This window comes from Geotrypetes seraphini, chromosome 6, assembly GCF_902459505.1.
Source record: "Geotrypetes seraphini chromosome 6, aGeoSer1.1, whole genome shotgun sequence".
Taxonomy (NCBI): Eukaryota; Metazoa; Chordata; class Amphibia; order Gymnophiona; family Dermophiidae; genus Geotrypetes; species Geotrypetes seraphini.
In genome coordinates this window covers 137,183,384-137,201,862 of record NC_047089.1, presented here as the reverse complement: position 1 = coordinate 137,201,862, position 18,479 = coordinate 137,183,384, and the positions used below count along the sequence as shown (strand labels likewise).

Sequence of the window (18,479 nt, the reverse complement as noted above, 5' to 3'; positions counted from 1 at the left end):
CTTGCCAATTTCTGTGCATAGAGGGCACTCATTTTGGGCCCAAAATGTAAATAAATTATATTTCTTACTTTACTCAAAGTCTCTCAGAGTCTTACTCATCTTGTGGGCAGTGCCTTTTCTCACACATTCAAAGTACAGTAGATTATTTTGCTGTATCCAGAGATTCTTACAAGCTTTGTTTGTACATGTAATTCAGGTTGCCTTGGGTACCTAGGTTAGAGTATTTCTTAGCTACTATTATGACGAAAAAAAAAAGAAGCTGAGTTACAGATTATACCTACTCAACATCTGTATCTGTCACAATCATACTATCCTGCTTAACATCTGTATCTGTCACAATCACACTATCCTGCTTAGGTAATGTATGAGCTATGGCACTGTTTGAAACATAGCACTCGCAGTGAGTGAGTGTGTGTATGTCAAAATTATACTCCTAACATAAGAGAGAGAAAATTAGTTATTGATCCATATCTAAGTATTCCTGAGGTAGAATTTTTTTCCTTTCTTCAACCTTTTTTTTTTTTTTTTTTATTGTCTATTACATTGTAGAAATGATTCAGCTACAGGAAAGGGTTCCAATGCATTTTTGGCATTCTTCCAGTTGCAGAAATTATCTTCATACCACTCAACTAAAACAAAACAAAACAAAAGTTAAGAGGTAAAAACAAGGCAGTGCTATAAACTAAGTAAGAATGGACACTTATTTTTCTTCTGAATAACCAGGGGAAGACAGTTTTCTATAACACACAGAATCAACCATTATATACATTTGACTCAATTACTTTTAAGTCATTGTAAAGGAATACAGGCCTATAGGAATTTTGAATCATATGCCATATTTCAGTTAACGTCCAGTCTAGGCTATATTCTCAATGATTCATAGATGTAATAGAAATACAAATGTCACAGTATAATAGAGATAATGGTTAGAAATCAGACAAGTAATGGCAGTCACATTTTTTTAAATTAAGTTATTAAGGGGCCCTCTTACTAAACTGTGATAAAATCTGTAGTTGCTGCAGCATTATGTGGAATTTTACCATGCAGTAGTTGAAATGTGATTTATTTGCTATTGGGGATGTTCCCATTACAATATGTTGTTTTGCAGGTCATGCATTAACATTCAGATTAAACGCCCAGTACCTGCTTTCAGTTAATGGAGAAGCACTTAAGGGTAAATTCTATAAATGGCATCCTGATTGTAGGAGGCGGTAGGTATCCTACCGCTGTCTAACCAACAAATCGGGACACACGTTTTCTAAACCTCCTCTTCCCCTTAAGACAAGCACCTACACTGTAGGCGTCTGTCGCGGATAAGGGAAACACTTCGGGATATTTAAACTCGCCCAAGGCAGGGCATGGTTTCGCCTGGAAGTGGCCTTGGGCAAGCTTAAGTGGCCCTAGGTGACTCCCTAAGGCCGCGAAAGATGTCCAAAATCTAGACCAGCAAAATGCTGGCCTATATTTCAAATAGATGCGGCCGCTGAGATAATTGCGGCAAAGAAATCTCCCTGCTATGATCAGCTGAGCGGCCGTGGCAGGGAACCCCCCCCCCACCGCGAAGTCCCCTGGCAGAAGGGATGTCCACTCCCTCCTGCCGCCACCACCTCCCTGAACTCTAGATACCCTGTGAACAAGGAACCTCCCTGACATCCCACAAGGCTGTAGGCCCCCCACCTTGTACCACTAACTCTACACCCCCCCAAAACCCCCGTACCTTGTATTTGAAAGTCTGGCTGGAGATTCACACTCTCCGGTCATCAGGCCAAAATAGTAGGCCTTAGGCCCCGTCCTCAGTGCATCCCAGAATGCACAGGGAAGGGGAAGGTCCACTATTTTGGAGCAATGGGTCTGATGGTAGGAGAATGAGCCTCCCTCTGGTCAGACTTTCAAATACAAGGTATTGGGGGGAGGGGTTAGTTAGGGGTGCGGAGCCTGTAGCATTGGAAGAGTGTGTGTGTGTGTGGGGGGGGGGGGGTTGGCAGAAGGGAGTGGGCATCCCTTTTGCCCAGTTGCTTCCTGAAGGGTTCAGGGATTCAGCAGCAGGAGGGAGTGGGTGGGGGACTTCGAGGGGTGGGGTACTCTGCCACAGCCACTCAGCTGATTGCAGCAAGGGGATTCCTTTGCTGCTATTAGCTGATGGCAAGGGATCCCTAGGCAATTTGCTAACCGGCACTGGAAGAGAATCAGGGTGGTTAGGCCGGGTTGAGCATCTGTCCTTTAGGATAGATGCAATACTGTATAGGATGCCAGTGTGCGATTCTTAGCCAATTCTTAGGCAGCTGCTTAGACCATCGTCCTAAACAGAATCTGCCCCTTGGTACCTCCTTAATACTGCATCAGACAGTTAGCGTGTAGTAGGTACAGCGTTGTAACTGCCAAATGTCTTCCATGCCCACTCTCTGCTCCTGCCATGCCCCACTCAGTGGAGGGGAAATGACTACTTGGAGAGCTGTGAAATCAGCCACATGATTTCTGAAAACAAAGTTTCAAAATTCCTTTAAAATTGTAACATAAACCTGCAATAAAAAAAAAAAAAAGAAGTTGTCATACTTGTTTTCTTTATTCCTTCTTTCCAAGATACTTTTGGTCTCCACCCTAAACGGTGCATTTTTTCAGACTTCATAGGATATCTGAGGTCATTTGAAGGTCTGAGAAGCATCAAGGAGAAAATGTAAACTGAAAGCACAGCTTGAAAAATCTCACGGTTCCAAATGCCCTATTGATAATTCAGGTCAGTATCACAAACAAAAACCAGAATATATGATCCAAGTCTAAATAAATCAATTATACTCCAGTAAGCACCAAAGGTTGGCAAAAGCCCCGAAGCCCTTTAAATCTCTATGGGCTTCGGGGCCGTTAGCGCAGGGCAGCCACTAGTACGGCTTTGTAAAAGAGGCTGTTAGTCATGATTTACATGTGCAAATGCCAACATTTCCAGGTTTATTTCCAATACATGTAGGAAACCCAATTTTAGAAAGTCAGGATTTAAACGTGCATATTGCCAAAAGTGATCATGGTAGAACCACAAGGTTGCTGCTAGAATCCGAGGCACTCATTTTGAACAGGCTGTTATGCTGAGCAGGAATGAGACCCATCAGGGACCATAAAAGTAGGCCAGTGAGCAGTGGGGAAACACCGCTATGATCTTTCTTCAGGGAGGTGGGAATCGGAAGGGAGGGTGCCAGATGAATATCAGCCTAGGACCCATAAAAAGCACCAGCAGAAAACACTTTAAAATTAGCCCTGACTACTAACGTCTGTGTCCGGACATGGCATGGCTAATTTTGCCCACAGCAGTCAGTGTTTTTAATACACCTACTGACTATCACAGGTTGAATACCAACTGATAGGTTTCTACAATGGCAGACCTACATGTCTATCTTCTGGAACAAACATACCTGTAAAATCTGACACATAGGTAAGTTATGTTACTATATTGTTCCTCCTGCAATAGTCAGCACCAACACACTCATTCCTGTATGTATTTTAGGAAAGGTTTTATGTTTGTAAATTCTTTTCTTAAAAACTACTGGAATCTGAAACGTCCCTACCCATATGTCTCAGTTCTGATTTGTATGTTCCATCTAAAATCTGCCTTAAGTTAGCATATTAAAAAAATAAAAGATTGACTGATGAAATGGGGGAAGGAGTGGGTGGGGCTTAGGTACTGTATCTTAGTTGGTGTTCTTGGTTTCCAGACAGATCACTTGACCCTAAGGTCATTGAGCGAGATGGTCACCTCAGAATGTTTCCCTTATTTTGATTCATGAAGTACTACAGACTTCCCAATCATCATCCCAAAATGTCAACAACTGATGGCTTTACTGCTTGAATACTATTTGTAGGAGATATCCTGGTGCATCCAATTCTACTACAGTCCTCCTGGATGGAAATACTGTTAAAGTGCCAGTCTTCAGTCAACACTGTCTTAAAGGGAAGAAGCTTAACTTTTATGTCCTACCAGTTGACAAGGAAATTTAGAGCACCTTTATAGGACTTGACCACCATCAGACTAGAAAAAGCTCAAAGAACATCTGGCCTATGACTGCTTGGCATTAAGTGTGAAAAACTGGATTTCTGCTAGTTGAAATCTTAAAAGTTGGGAAGTACTGCTGCTTTAAGAACATGCATGGTTTTTCATTGGTGCATAATACAGATTCTTCTCATAATTAAAAAAAATATCTTATTAAACAGGTTTATTACAGGACACTGTTTTATTGTTCCTCTAAGTCAATAACACAGAATAGCTAGGGTTTGCCAAACAAAATTACTCCCATTTTGCAAACAGGAAGTGATTTAGCCTTTTAAGATAGCCTGCAGGCACTAACTAAGGGTGCCTTTTTAATCTACTTCATGTTGAGTAGACTGTTATTATCCAAAACAAAATCATTTTCAAGTCTTCAAAAAAAACAAAAAACAAAAATTCAAACAAACAGAACCAATTTTATATGGTTCAAAACAGCTGAATTTTATCAAGTCATTTTTAAAATTCCTTCTCAGGGTATGCACAAAATGAACTCAGCGTAAGACATGACTGGAATAATTGGTCAGAGGAACACCTAAGAGTACCAACAGCAGTTCTGATAAGACATTTTTCAGATCATGATTTTTTTTTTTTTACCCAGGCGAATTAATATCTCCAACCCCAGTTTCCTAGCATTTTCACCATATTCAAGGAGATAACGTACCTATCACTGACATGGTCCACCCAGTGCTCTGTCTCAGATTCTGAACTGGTCTTTTTTATCTGTAAGAAAATAAAGGTGCGTTTACAAGTGCAAAATCAAAAACCTCTCCTCACAACTGAATTGTGTCTTAATTAAAAGATTCTGCTGTTATCAACATTCCCTTTAGATGTTTTGCATATAAGCTCATGAATACAGGTTCTACTTTGCAAGTAGATAAAATATTAAAGTTTTGGGTTTTCTTTTAGTCTCCTCTCTTACATTTGAAGAACAAATTCCCCATTATGGAGGAAGACTTTGTAAAATGATGTTTATAAAACAAGATTTCACTAATCTAAGTTTCCTCATAACATATAGTTTTGGTCCAGATATTAGTGCTGCCTCAACTCAATTACTGTAATTTGTTATATTTGAAAACATCAAAATTGGTTAAAAAAACTGCATTTGCTCCAAAATACTGTACTACAGTGGTTAATATTTGGCCTAAAAATATATGAAAGTGTTGTCTCAGTATATAATAATCTTCATTGGTTATTGGTTGAGAGGCGAATTAAGTTTAAATCTGTTTGTAAATTCATCATATATTACAAACTGATTCATCAGATAAATTTGATCCTGCTTTTTTCTTATTTGCATTATTCTTACATTAGACTTTGCAGTACTTTATTATTACATTATCCTTAGGTTAGAGGAGCACAGTATAAACAACAGTTTAACTTCTCTTTTGTTTATGCTGTTATTACAATCTGGAATAATTTACCTATTCAAATAAGGACTGAAGTTAATTTTACAAGGTTTCATAAAAAAACAAAAACTTAATATGATTTAGTATAATTCTTATTATATGACAATAGTTTAAATATTAATTGCCTCTGTATTTTCCTGTAGACTGTAAGGCTTCTTAGATGTAAATCGACTTGAAACTTGTTGGTATAGTGAGATTCATAAGTTGTGTATTAGATTAGATTTCACTAAAACGATACGCAAGCAATATGAAGTTGCTGCATGGTGGCAGACTGGTAGATGAGATCTCAGGAGTTTAATATTTTGAATTCCAGCAGCAGGGTAATACAACAACAACAAAAAAACCACTTTGCCTGATGATATTTAAAAGCACTTATCTGGTCAGTGGTGGCAATAAATATATTTTAATCTGGGTCACATTTACAGAAAATCTCGGATATTTAAATCACTAGAAGGCCCAAGTTCTCTTATGAAAAGGATATAGCTTGGGTGTTCCAGGGCTGGCCAAATACTATCCAATTAAGCTTCAATTCTGAGCAATTCTGATCACTGCATCAAAAAAACCCCCCAAAAAACCCCCAAACTACAGTCAAACCTCGGTTTACGAGTGCACCAGTTTGCGAGTGTTTTGCAAGACGAGCAAAACATTTGCAAAATCGGCGCTTCGGAAACCGAGTTTGATTTGATTTACGAGCGCCACCCCCCCACACTCACGTCCCCCCCCGCGATCCTACATCCCCCCCGAGCACCGAAATAACATCCCTTACCCCGATTTGGCACCGGCATCAGCACCAACGCACAGGACGTGCCGGTGCCCGAAGATCCTCCCTCTTGGCTGTGCTGGGCTGTGCATCTGAGATCCTCTCTCTTGCCTGTGCTAGGCTGGACTGGGCCTTGAGCATTTGCGCATGCTCAAGGCCTTCTAGTCTTGCTCTCTCCGAGATTCTCAGAATGAGCAATTTGGTTTACGAGCATACTTCTGGAACAAATTATGCTCGTAAACCAAGGTTCCACTGTATAGTGAAATGAGAAAAGGTAAAGAGAAGGGTGACTAAAATGATAAAAGGGATGGGACGACTTCTCAATGAGGAAAGGCTAAAACGGCCAGGGCTCTTCAGCCTGAAGAAGAGACGTCTCAGGGGAGATATGATAGAAGTCTACAAAATACTCAGTGGAATGGAATGGGTAGATGTGAATCACTTGTGTACTCTTTCCAAAAATACCCAGAGTAGGAGGCACACAATGAAACTACTAAGTAGTAAATTTCAAACAAATTGGAGAAAATATTTCTTCACTCAAAATGTAATTAAAGTCTGAAATTGACTGCCAGAGAATGTTAACAGGGGAAAGTGCTAGTTTAGCAGATTTTAAAAGAGGTTTGGATAATTTCCTAAAAGAAAATTCATTAAGCCATTATTACGGTGGACTGGAGAAAATCCACTGCTTATTCCTATTCTTAGGATCTTGACTATTTGTGACCTGGGTTGGCCATTGTTGGAAACAGGATACTGGGCCTGATGGACCTCCAGTCTGTCCCAGTATGGCAATGCTTATGCTATCTTCTTATATAGCTGCTAAATAGATAATTATCTGTTTAAATAGTGCTGCACAAACAGGCATGGCAGTTAGATGGATATCTTATCCATAAATAGGGCAATTCTACAATAGGGCACAGGGCCTATTCTATAGAACAGTGGCTCTCAACCCTGTCCTGGAAGACCACCAGTCAGTCAGACAGGTTTTCAGAATAGCCCTAATGAATATGGATGGGGCAGATTTGCATGCCTGTCATCTCCATCATATGCAAATCTATCCTATGCATATTCATTAGGTTTATCTCAAACTTGACTGGCTGGTGGCCCTCCAGGACAGGGTTGGGAAACACTGCTATAGAGGAATGTAAGCGCCTACCTTCCTTATAAAGTACTAGCCTAATTCAGTATACATTTAAGTGAAAGTGCTTATGCCAGTCATACAGCTAGTCTATGCATTAGAACTTACGTGCTGCACATACTCACGTAATATTCTATAAGTATGAATGTCAACTTTGAGTCCCGCTCAAACTCTGCCCATGAGTACACCCCTTTGCAATGATGTACTATGTAAGCTGCATGGGTATTTACAGAATAGCACTTAGGAAGGGAAGATTAGGCTCTTAATCTCGATAATCTTCTTTCTAGTAGAAAGGCAGGGTCTTGAACCAGTGGGTTATTCTCCTCTAGTTGTGTAGAAGGTATCTACATTTTTCTCTCTCTTGGCTCTGCCTCCTGCATCACTGGGCAGTGCTCTAGCTCTTCAGTTTGTACCAAACCAGTTGACAATCACAAATACAGTGAAACTTCCTGAGCAAGTCGATTGTGCTCTGCAATGATTGAAATACAACTAATCAAAGCTAATAGGAACATAACTTAAAACAAAGTAGAAATAAACATGTCACTTACCTGAGTGCACCCAGTACTAACAGTTATGTAGCTATCAAAATCTCTCACTTGTCTTTTTTGCAATAGAGAGTTAACTCATCACTCTTCTGGCCTGGTCTGGCAGGAGAAACTAAACAACTAGACATACATAACTGTCTAAGAACATAAGCAGGCGAAATTAAATCTGATAAGGCGGGCCTTCAAAAAATTCATGTGTGTCTTTCTACTAGAAAGAAAATTATCGAGGTAAAAACCTAATCTTCCCTTCTAGTACAAAAGGCATACGAGTCAAACTAGTGGGACGTACCAAAGCAGTCCCTCGAGTCTAAGACGGGACAGATGAGCCTGCTGCCAGCACCAAAGACCCAAAAAGGATGTCCATTCATGCCGCCACATCCACCCTGTAAAACATTGTGAAAGTATGGAGGCTAGACCATGTAGCTCTACAAATCTCTTAACTGACCAGGACTTTGCCCATGAGAAAGCCACATTCCTCAAAGTGTGGTCTCAAAGAAGTCGGTGGTCATTTACCCCCCCCCCCCGATATACATTGAAGAAATAGCCATTCAAATCCATCTTGAAATGGGAACCTTAGAAGCCTGTCTCCCCAGATAGCTAGGGCTCATTAGAACAAAGAAATGACCTGAAAGATAAAAATCACTCTTCGCTTTGAGATAACGGAAAAACACTCTCCTGATATCCAGCAATGCCAAAGTTTTGTCCTTTCTCTTCGAATCTGTGGTATGGAACGTGGGGAGCTGAACTTTCTGATTTATGTGGAAGACCAAAACCACCTTTGGCAGAAAGGAAGGTACCATGCGCAGCAAGACCCAAGCCTCTTTAAATCTAAGGAAAGGATCACTGCATGACAGAGCCTGCAGCTCCAAGACCTTTCTCCCTGATGTGATAGCTACTAGAAAAACAATAACAACAACAACGTCTTAACAGTGACACCTCTTATAAAGGCTCTCACTTGTCCTTATTGAGGACATACAAAACAATGTTAAGAATCAAAGCGGGAAAGCAACTATATCACAGGAGGATGCAGATGAAAAGTAAGTACCCTTCAAAAATCTGGTTATATCAAGAAAGGCCAAAGAAACTTTCTCCATTCAAGCTGTAAAGCACAAGAGGCCTGCTACTTTTGTGTTGAGGAACTAACTGCCAGATTTTTTTCGATACTGTCCTGAAGAAATGTCAGGACCATCAACATTACAGTCCAAAAGGGCTCCACATTCTGCTTATCAGATCAGCAACAAAACATTTTCCAAGCCTTGGTATAGGCCGCAACAGTCACCGGTTTCTTAGATCTTAGGAGGGTAGCTACGACCATCTTCGAGTGACCCTTCTGTACTAGGGCTGCAAGCTTAAGATCCATGCCATAAGCCTAAAGTATTCCAGATCCTCTATGGCAACTGGATCCTGTGGGAGAAGAGTTGCATGAAGCGTCAGTTTGAGACACTTGTCCCTCTGCAGCCGAACCAGATCTGTACACCACTGCTGACACAGCCAATCTGGAGCCATCAGAATAACTAACCCTGTGGTAAAGCTAATCTTCAAATGATCTGGCCTATCATGGGCCATGGGGGAAACATGTCTCTGGCCAAAGCAGTACTGGCCATTTTTACTCTTCTATTTGTGTTTCACAGGTCGCTGGATTGGATTATAGGAAACCACAAGCAGCGCTCATTCCTGAGGAAGGGAGGATTTTCCTTTGAAGCAGAGCCCCAAACTCAAAATAGCATGCAGAGTCATTGGGACATAGCATCCAATATATCATTGGGATAAGTACTATACTTCAGTTAGAAAAATTTTCCAGCTTATTCTGATGACTTTTTGTCACGTTGATATAATTGGAAATGGCAGGATCATTTGATATTGAATGCTGAATGACTACATTTAGTGTAGGATTACAGCAGTGGAAAAACTTTACTATTTTTTTAAACCTTGTTCACCTTTGAGTATTTTGGACACTATCACTTATCAGGAGTGCTTTAATATGTTTTCGCACATCACAGAGAGATTCTGGGATGTTTCACAAGTGCCAGCTCCAGTTTAGGGGCATTGTCCCCATTTGTGAGTTGTGAATACTGAGAACTCATTTCACAAAAATCTTTTAGTATTTCAACTGTTCCATTTTCCTTTGTGAAAAAATTCCTAGTTGTTTGTATTTAACATTTTTTCCTTTTTTGGGTTTATTTGATCGCAAGGCAGTACTAGAGCATCCCTGCTGTTGCTTTTGGACTTGAATCTCTGGCTTTTTTTTGAATGTTGGCTGCTGATACCATTACATTGAACTTCAGACATCTCCATCAACGTACACTGCCATCAAAGACCACTCCCCTGAGTCCAGGGTCTGCTGGCTGAGAGGTCAGCAGGTACACTGTTCAAGCCCAGCTGAATAAAAACACAAAAAATTCAGCAAAGAGGTTTTTGGATGTAGGGGACACAAACACTAGCCCCAGAAACCTTCAAAGCTTCAATTTTGGGGACCCCCCCACCTCCAATTTTCCCATAGACACTCATAGACTGTATTCACAGTTCTGTTGTAGTTCTTTTAGTACTATGCCTGCTCTCTTCTTTATGCGCTACCAGATGGTCTACTCTTAAAAACATTTAAGTATAGTATTTGTTCTTTGAAACCTTGATTGTTGGTTCATGAGGGGCATGCCATGCATTGTGTTTTTTGGTTATAGTTTTATATTTTATGTATTTATATAAAATCTTAAATAAACATTCTTCGACTTAAAAGTAAGAGGATATAAAACTAGAGTACACCAATATTTTCTGAGATGCCTAACATACATTCACTTCTAACACTAGTCAGATGCAATCAAATTAGCTTCACAAAGTACACAGTTCCTGGAAAAAGGGAAAATTATGGATCTAGACTCTTAATCTATATAAAAATATAGACTTAGGCCATCCTCTCTTCTTTCACTCACCAGTTAACAGCACTATAGCTCAATTAACCAATATCACCCCCTTTCCACACCCTCATGCACATTTCAATGCCTCATCTATCCACTTCCCTCCAATCCATTGCCATTTATATTTATCCACTTCCCAAACATTGCATGCATTTGACAAACTGTCTTGGGGTCCCCTAAAAGATCCTGCCTCAAATTATTTGTCGACTACTAGTGTCTTCATTTTCTTCAAGTTCAAAGTAAGCGTATGGTGAAATTTGTTCTTAGCTGTTAATTCTTTTTCTCAAGTCCTATTAAACCAGTCCAGACCTATGAGTTATGTCCTCATAAGCTGATGGCGGCAGAGTCTTGAACAGTTGGGTGCAGTCAAAACAACCAAGCATACCAATGCCAAAGCCACTCAACAAATAGACCAAAACAATTAAGAGGACAAAACCAAGAGAACTAAACTGAACCCAGAATAGAGGATCCTATAAAGCAGTGGTATCAAACTCAAACCCTTTGCAGGGCCACATTTTGGATTTGGAGGGCCGCAGAAAAAAATAGTTAGGGGTCCTTTTACTAAGGTGCACTAGCCGCTAAATGTTAACGCATCCAGATTCTATGGATACGTTAGCGTGCGCGCTAAATTGGACCCCTAACTATTTTTTCTGCGGCCCTCTAAGTACCTACAAATCCAAAATGTGGATTATCAGAAGCAATTAAGGAAAGATTAGCACAAGCAATTAAGGACTTATAAATCTTTCCTTAATTGCTTCTGATAATTTCAGCTATACATAGCTGAAAGCAGTGCAACATGCAGAAAGTGAAAAAGTATCAACGGTTCTCACCAACTCCAGCACCGGAGAGACTCACAAGCTGCACTGCCTCCAACCATTGCTCCAAGCTGCATGTTCTGGAACATTGCTCGCCTCACTGCTGTAATCTCACACAAGCACGAAACTGTGTACCCACAATCGTGTACAGATGCAGGAAAGCACTTGTGTGAGGTTACAGTGACCGCTGGACGCTACCGCTGGATACTTGTGGAGTAGACAACAAGGGGCTCAAAACAGTACCTGGCGGGCCGCATGCGACCTATGGGCTGCGAGTTTGAGAACGCTACAATAAGGCTACTTTTGCAGACTTGACTATTATAGACAAGCAGCAGACCTAGGACCCAGAAATCTACAGAATCCTTCAAAGTTTCTAGGGTAGGTTCTAGACTGGTTTAGCAGGACTCAAGGAAAGGAAATTAATAAAACAAAGAACAAATTTCATCTTCTTTACTATCCTGCTAGACTAGTAATGTACTAGAGCAGGGGTCTCAAAGTCTCTCCTTGAGGGCCGCAATCCAGTTTGGTTTTGAGGATTTCCCCAATGAATATGCATGAGATCTATGTGCATGCACTGCTTTCAATGCATATTCATTGGGGAAATCCTGAAAACCCGACTGGATTGTGGCCCTCAAGGAGGGACTTTGAGATCCCTGTACTAGAGGGTGGGAGGACTACTCTACCAAAGGCATTATCTTGCTTCGCCTAAACAAAAAATAAAAAGAGGACCATAATGATCCTGCAAATCACTTCCAAGGAAATGGCTTATGCTTCAGTCCAGGATGCAGCCTGAGACCTGGCAAAGTAAAGATTATTTAATGGAGGTTTTTAAAAAAATAATTTTTAAATTAAAATTTTGTATAATTTTTTAAAAAAATAATTTTATTGTGAGATGCCTAGATTTGCATTCAAATGAATCAGTAAAGAAAATTTTTAATCTACAATAAGACCCTAAGGAACCTTTTTACTCTAAATAATTTAGATCGACTCAATAGTCAATCTAATCCAGTGATTTGAAGGCAAGTCCAAAGAACTCCCTTCAAGAAATGGCATAGAATTGATTATCACTCCAGATCAATGCTGGCAGGGGGAGCTAAACCTCAAACCAATGAGACTAAGGAGACCAAACAGGAAAAAAGAAGCTAGATGTGGGCTATTGCCAACCTCCAGGGTTACTGCCATGGAATCAAACAACTGCATGTAATCATAAGAACATAAGAATAGCCTTCCTGGGTCAGACCAAATGGTCCATCAAGCCCAGTAGCCCGTCCTCACAGTGGCCAATTCAGGTCACTAGTACCTGGCAAAAACCTAAAAGTAGCAACATTCCATGCTACCAATCCAGGGCAAGCAGTGGCTTGCCCTATGTCTCTCTAAATAACAGACTATGGACTTTTTCTCAAAGAAATTGTCCAAACCAAGCTTTTGGAGCTAGAACAGAAGCTTGTTTGCTTGGGCTTGCAGAAAGAAGGTCGACCTCAAACAGGTATCAAATACTTGATCTGAACTGGTTCTAAGCGATTCTTGGTCAAGTTTACCACCCAGCCGAGGCCCTGCAGGAAAACGACCACCCGAATTGTTTCTCCAGGCCTCCTGCTCTGAATCAGCAAGCCAGTATTCAAGGTAGGGATGCACTCCAATCTCATCCTTGCAGAGGAACACTGCAACCACAACTATTACCTTGGTAAAGATCCAAGGAGATGAGGCCAAAAGGGAACAGAATGAGCTAAAAAGTGCTCCCCCAAGACACAGAACCACAAGTGCTTGTAAAGATCCCAAAATGAATGTGGAAGTATACTTCTGTAAGATCAAGAGGCCAAAAAAATTCTCAGGACAAACATCCAAGACCACCAAAGAATCTCTGTCCAGAAATAAGAACAGACCCCTTTGAGATCCAGAATTGACTAGAAAGTCTCCCCATTGTTAGGGACACCAAAATTTAAAGCCCTGGTAGCACTCCTGTGGTAGCACTGGCTCATTGACTTCTGGCTTGTTTTACCTGGTTTAGTGATGTCTGTCATTGAGGCATCTTATATGACTTATGGATTTTACATTTTGAAGTATGTTTGGGTTTGGCCAGTTCTGACCTAAAATGATATTCGTCGTTGATGTGACATGTATGTTATATGTAATTTGATTTGATATGTAAGCATGTTATTGTCAGCCTAGCATTGCTAGCAGTCAGCATTTTCGGTTGGCCTAACCAAAGTCAGCAGAGGCCTATGGGACATTTTATCAATCTGACTCTGGAATGTTGATGCAGATAGACCCTATTTTGGTATTCGCCTACTACAAATCATATCTTTATCGTTATCTTAATTATTGTACAAATTTTGCTATGTATTATTATGATTTTCCTTTACTGTAAAATGAAACACATGTACATCTCTTTACAACGCATATCCCACAAAGTTCCCCCTACCTTTAAAGACAGTTATACATGGTTTTCAAATATCTTCTCTGACACTTGCTAATTTGGCAAATTTGATTGATTTGGCATGGCCTATTGCATTGCATACCAGGGTCAGACATAGTATATGATCTCTTCTCATATCCTACTCATGGCATCTTGGTACCTTTAAGCCTGAACCTCCTGAGAAAGCTTCCTACATCCTTTATGCACTGTTCATTCGCTCAAAGACGGGTATATTGGGTTTCCCCACCCAGATGACTATACAACCTAAGACAGAGGTCTGAACTCATAAGGGGAACTGTTTATCTTCATAGCCTGGAGACTATGCAGGAGAAGGGGACGTGCTAATATAATGTTGGAGGTAAGAGAGGCATCTTCGAAGGGCAAACTGGCTGTTTACAAAACAGTAGCAGAAGTGCATGCCATATAGAAGGGTACCGCAAACTTGCCTTCATTTCAAAGAAAAAAAAAAAGTATGGGAGATGTCAGCCTTGCATTGCTAGCAGTTAGCATTTTCAGTTGGCCTAACCAATGTCAGCAGAGGCCTATGGGACATTATATCAATCTGACTCTGGAATGCTGATGCAGATAGTCCCTAAATGCTCCTGCACAGAATTCACATACAGTAAGCATCCAAACACTCTGGATTATTTATCAAGAAGATAGGCTACTTGAATGGGACAAAGAAGTCAGAGACTAATCCCATCTACCATTCCTGCAAGTGTTACACCTTCCTTATCAATTAAGCTAACCATTGTTTCAAACAGTTTACAAATTATAAACAGAAAGATACTGGGAAATACAATAGTTTCTACTTTTAGAATAAGATTCCAACCTATAAAAGCTTCCTCTCTGCAACACCCCTCTCTCACTCTCTGGAACCTGATATTTGGACCATCAGCCCCTCCCCTCTATTTCCTCTGAACTCTGCTGGTCTGGCTGAGGCTTAGATCCTGGAAGAGGGTCCCCCGGAGACTTCAACCATATAGCCAAGGGCAATATATCAAGGCTTGGGGAGTTTGGCCTAAAAACTGAAATAAAATCAAAGAGAAGCTGCTGTACTAGCCCACCCTGCATCATCTGCTGGGAGGCAGAGAAATAATGAAATGTTTCTGGCTGTTATACTGAGGTCATCAGAATCTTAAGCCTCCTTTTACAAAACTGCGATAGCAGTTTCTAGCGCGGGGAGCCGCGCTGAATGGCCTGTGCTGCTTCCGACACTCATTCAGTTCCTATGAGCGTCGAGAGCAGCGCAGACCATTCAGCGCAGTTCCCTGCGCTATAAACTGCTATTGCAGTTTTGTAAAAGAGGGGGGTTAGTCTCTACTGCCACCTGCCCATAGGTCTAATCTGGTCTAGCAGGATAAGGAGGAATTTTAGTCAACTTATATGGCCAGCATAAGACAGCTCTACATTACTATTGTCATACCTTTTACTTCAGCTCTATTCCAGATTACCACTAAAGTTGAAATTGTAACGAAACAGATGGATTCTTGGATGCAAAAATTTAAACTCAAACTAAACTCTGGCAAAACAAAGGTTTTTTTGGCGACCGCTAGTAATATTTCTTCTGAACCTTCTATTAGTATAAATTCTACTCAGTATATAATTCATCCAACGATTAAAATTTTGGGAGTCATTCTAGACCAGCATCTTACAATGCACGCTCAGATTGATGCTGTAGTACGTAAATGCCACTTCACGTTATGGAAATTACGAACAATTAGATCTTATTTTGAATTTACTGCTTTTAGCCTACTGGTTCAATCGTTACTACTGAGTCTTCTCGATTATTGTAATGTCATCTATCTGACAATCACCAGAAAGAATTAGCAAGACTTACAATAATACAGAATACAGTGGTCAGAATTGCATTGGCTGCCAATGGAAGCCCAGGTGTTGCTTAAATTAGGCTGTTTCTGTTACAAGGCTGTTTACGGCATAGCTCCTTCCTACTTAGTCAATAGATTTTCTTTAGCATCATATAGACACAGTAGAAGAACTCATCCTTTGTTTAATTTTCCATCTGTCCAGGGTTGCAGGAGTAAGAAATTTCTTAATCATATTTTGACATCTCAGGCAGTTCTTCATGACAACGAATTCCGAATATTGTTGCTTACTATCCGTTCTTATGGACATTTTAGAAAACAATTGAAGACCTATCTTTTTTCTAAATATCTGACTGTTTAATAAACTGTCTTAGTTTATGCAATATGTTTACTTTTGTAACTTTTTGTAAACCGTGTTGAACTTCTGATTACGCGGTCAATAAGCACAATGTTATGTTACACTGCAGGAAGACCAATGCTAGATTGAAAAGGAACAAAATTCACATATCTCGGCACCAGCCCCACTCCTACCCAAACACTGCTCCTCGAAATGATTATATATGGCTTATTATTAGTAAATGGGTAGACAAAAAATGAAAACAGCCATTTGCTGCACATAAAACATGACTTAACATGCAACAAAATGCTTTATAAAAAATAGTCACCCCCTAAAACTGTATGTATCTACATAAACGTACGCAAAAAACCCCAAAACAAGAATAAGCTTACCAACTGGATCAACTCTTTGGCCAATTGTGCAATGGACATTTCAAAATTTGTTCCAATGTTATAGATTTCTCCAGGCTTCCCTTCCTTGAGGATCATGAGGACTGCATCTACCACATCTGTAGCATAAAGGAAGTTTCTCCTCTGATGACCAGAACCATGTATGCAGCTGCCAAGTGGATGGATAAAAAGATAAATCCTCTAGAATGCTTGGCATTTATGATTTTACTGTCACTGCTGTTATAGCCCATAAGTTTTAGAGTGATTAATTCCATAATTTAATCAAAAGGACTTAGAAAATTATGCAAAGAGAAAAAAAAAACAAAACACCTGTATGGGGGCAAGGAAGGGTACAGTGATAATTTTCTTCTATCTGTACCATACCACTCATCACTGGTTCAATGAATCCTTGTTTTCCACCACCTCTACTCTCCAAAATATCTGCTCTAATGAAAGCATATTAAACTATAGTGAGCACAGGGACTAAGGGCTAGATTCACTAAGCAAACCAATCACAATCCCCAGGACCCTCCCCCCCGAATCTTCCCTGGCAGGAGAGATGTCCAATCTCTCCTGCTGCGATCCCCCAAATCTTCTCGGCAGGAGGGTGGCAAATTCCTCCTGCAAGACACAACCCCCACCCCGGAACAGCCATACGATCAGTGGCAGGAGGGTGCCGAATCCCTCCTGCCAGACACAACAACCCCCAACCCCGGAACAGCCACAAGATCACTGGCAGGAGGTGCCCAATCCCTCCTGCCAAACGCAACACCCCCGAACCCCTGCTGGACTGTGCACCGACCCCCCCTCCACACCCGATCCAGGGGATCCGCAGAAGAGATTGGGCATCTCTCCTGCTGGAGAAGATTCGCAGGGGGAGGGAGGTTGTCGTGGCAGGAGAGATTGGGCATCTCTCCTGTCGCAATCATTGCTGGGGCGGGGGGGGGGGGGGGGGGTGGAACCAGGATTCTGTAACCGGCATTGTTTATGATAGATGCCGGTTAGAAAATCCTGGCCCCTCCTTCGCCTAAAAGGTCTTGGGCGTTTGGGACTTTGGCTATTTTTTTGGGTCGGGAATGTGTTGCAAGGATCCATGTAATGGTGATCTAGGCAATTAAACTACTGAACGTAGATGTAGGCCATTCTAAAAAAACAAAACAACTTATTTTGGACATTTTTTTTGAGAATGTCCCTGCTGCGTACATTCTGCGCCTAGGGACTTAGGCCAAAAGGGGACTTAGACATTTGTTTTGATTATGCCCCTCTATGGTGGTTTACATTCAGGTATTCAAGCAGGGCCTGATAGAGGTCTGTAAAATACTGAGTGGAATGGAAAGGGTAGATGTGAATCGCGTATTTACTCTTTCCAAAAATACTAGGACAAGGGGGCATGTGATAAAGTTACTAAGTAGTAGATTTAAAACAAACCAGAGAAAATATTTCTTCACACGTGTAATTAAACTCTGGAACTTGTTCCCATAGAATGTGGTGAAATCAATTAGCTTAGCAGGGTTTAATAAAGGTTTGAATAATTTCCTAAAAGGAAGTACATAGGCCATTATTGAGATGGCTTGGGGAAATTCCACTGCTTATTCCTAGTATAAGTAGCATAAAATCTGTTTTACTACTTGGGACCTAAGTTGGCTACTGTTGAAAACAGGATACTGGGCTTGACAGACTTTTGGTCTGTCCCAATATGACAATTCTTATGTTCTTAAACAAAAAACTTCACATGAGTGTTATTCACAACACCTGTAAAATAAAAAGAAATACCATATTTTTTGTTCCATAAGACACACCTGACCATAAGACGTACCCTATATTTAGAGGAGGAAACAAGAAAAAACAACATTCTGAACCAAATTCTCCCTGCCAGGCTCTGCACCCAACTTCACACTCCTTTCCAGGCTCTGC

At 40.8% G+C, this 18,479-nt stretch overlaps 1 protein-coding gene across 1 annotated transcript in view; it reads right to left on the bottom strand.

Moving 5' to 3' along the window:
* Positions 1-492: 492 nt before the first annotated feature.
* The window catches only part of TGDS (TDP-glucose 4,6-dehydratase), a 74,967-nt gene continuing 56,980 nt past the window's right edge, over positions 493-18,479 (bottom strand). The window contains exons 9-12 of the mRNA XM_033948744.1: positions 16,569-16,734; positions 4,692-4,750; positions 2,554-2,651; positions 493-629 (exon numbers count right to left, since the gene is read on the bottom strand). Coding sequence (XP_033804635.1) covers positions 529-629; positions 2,554-2,651; positions 4,692-4,750; positions 16,569-16,734 — 424 coding nt within the window. The 3' untranslated portion in view covers positions 493-528. The remainder of the gene's footprint in view (positions 630-2,553; positions 2,652-4,691; positions 4,751-16,568; positions 16,735-18,479) is intronic.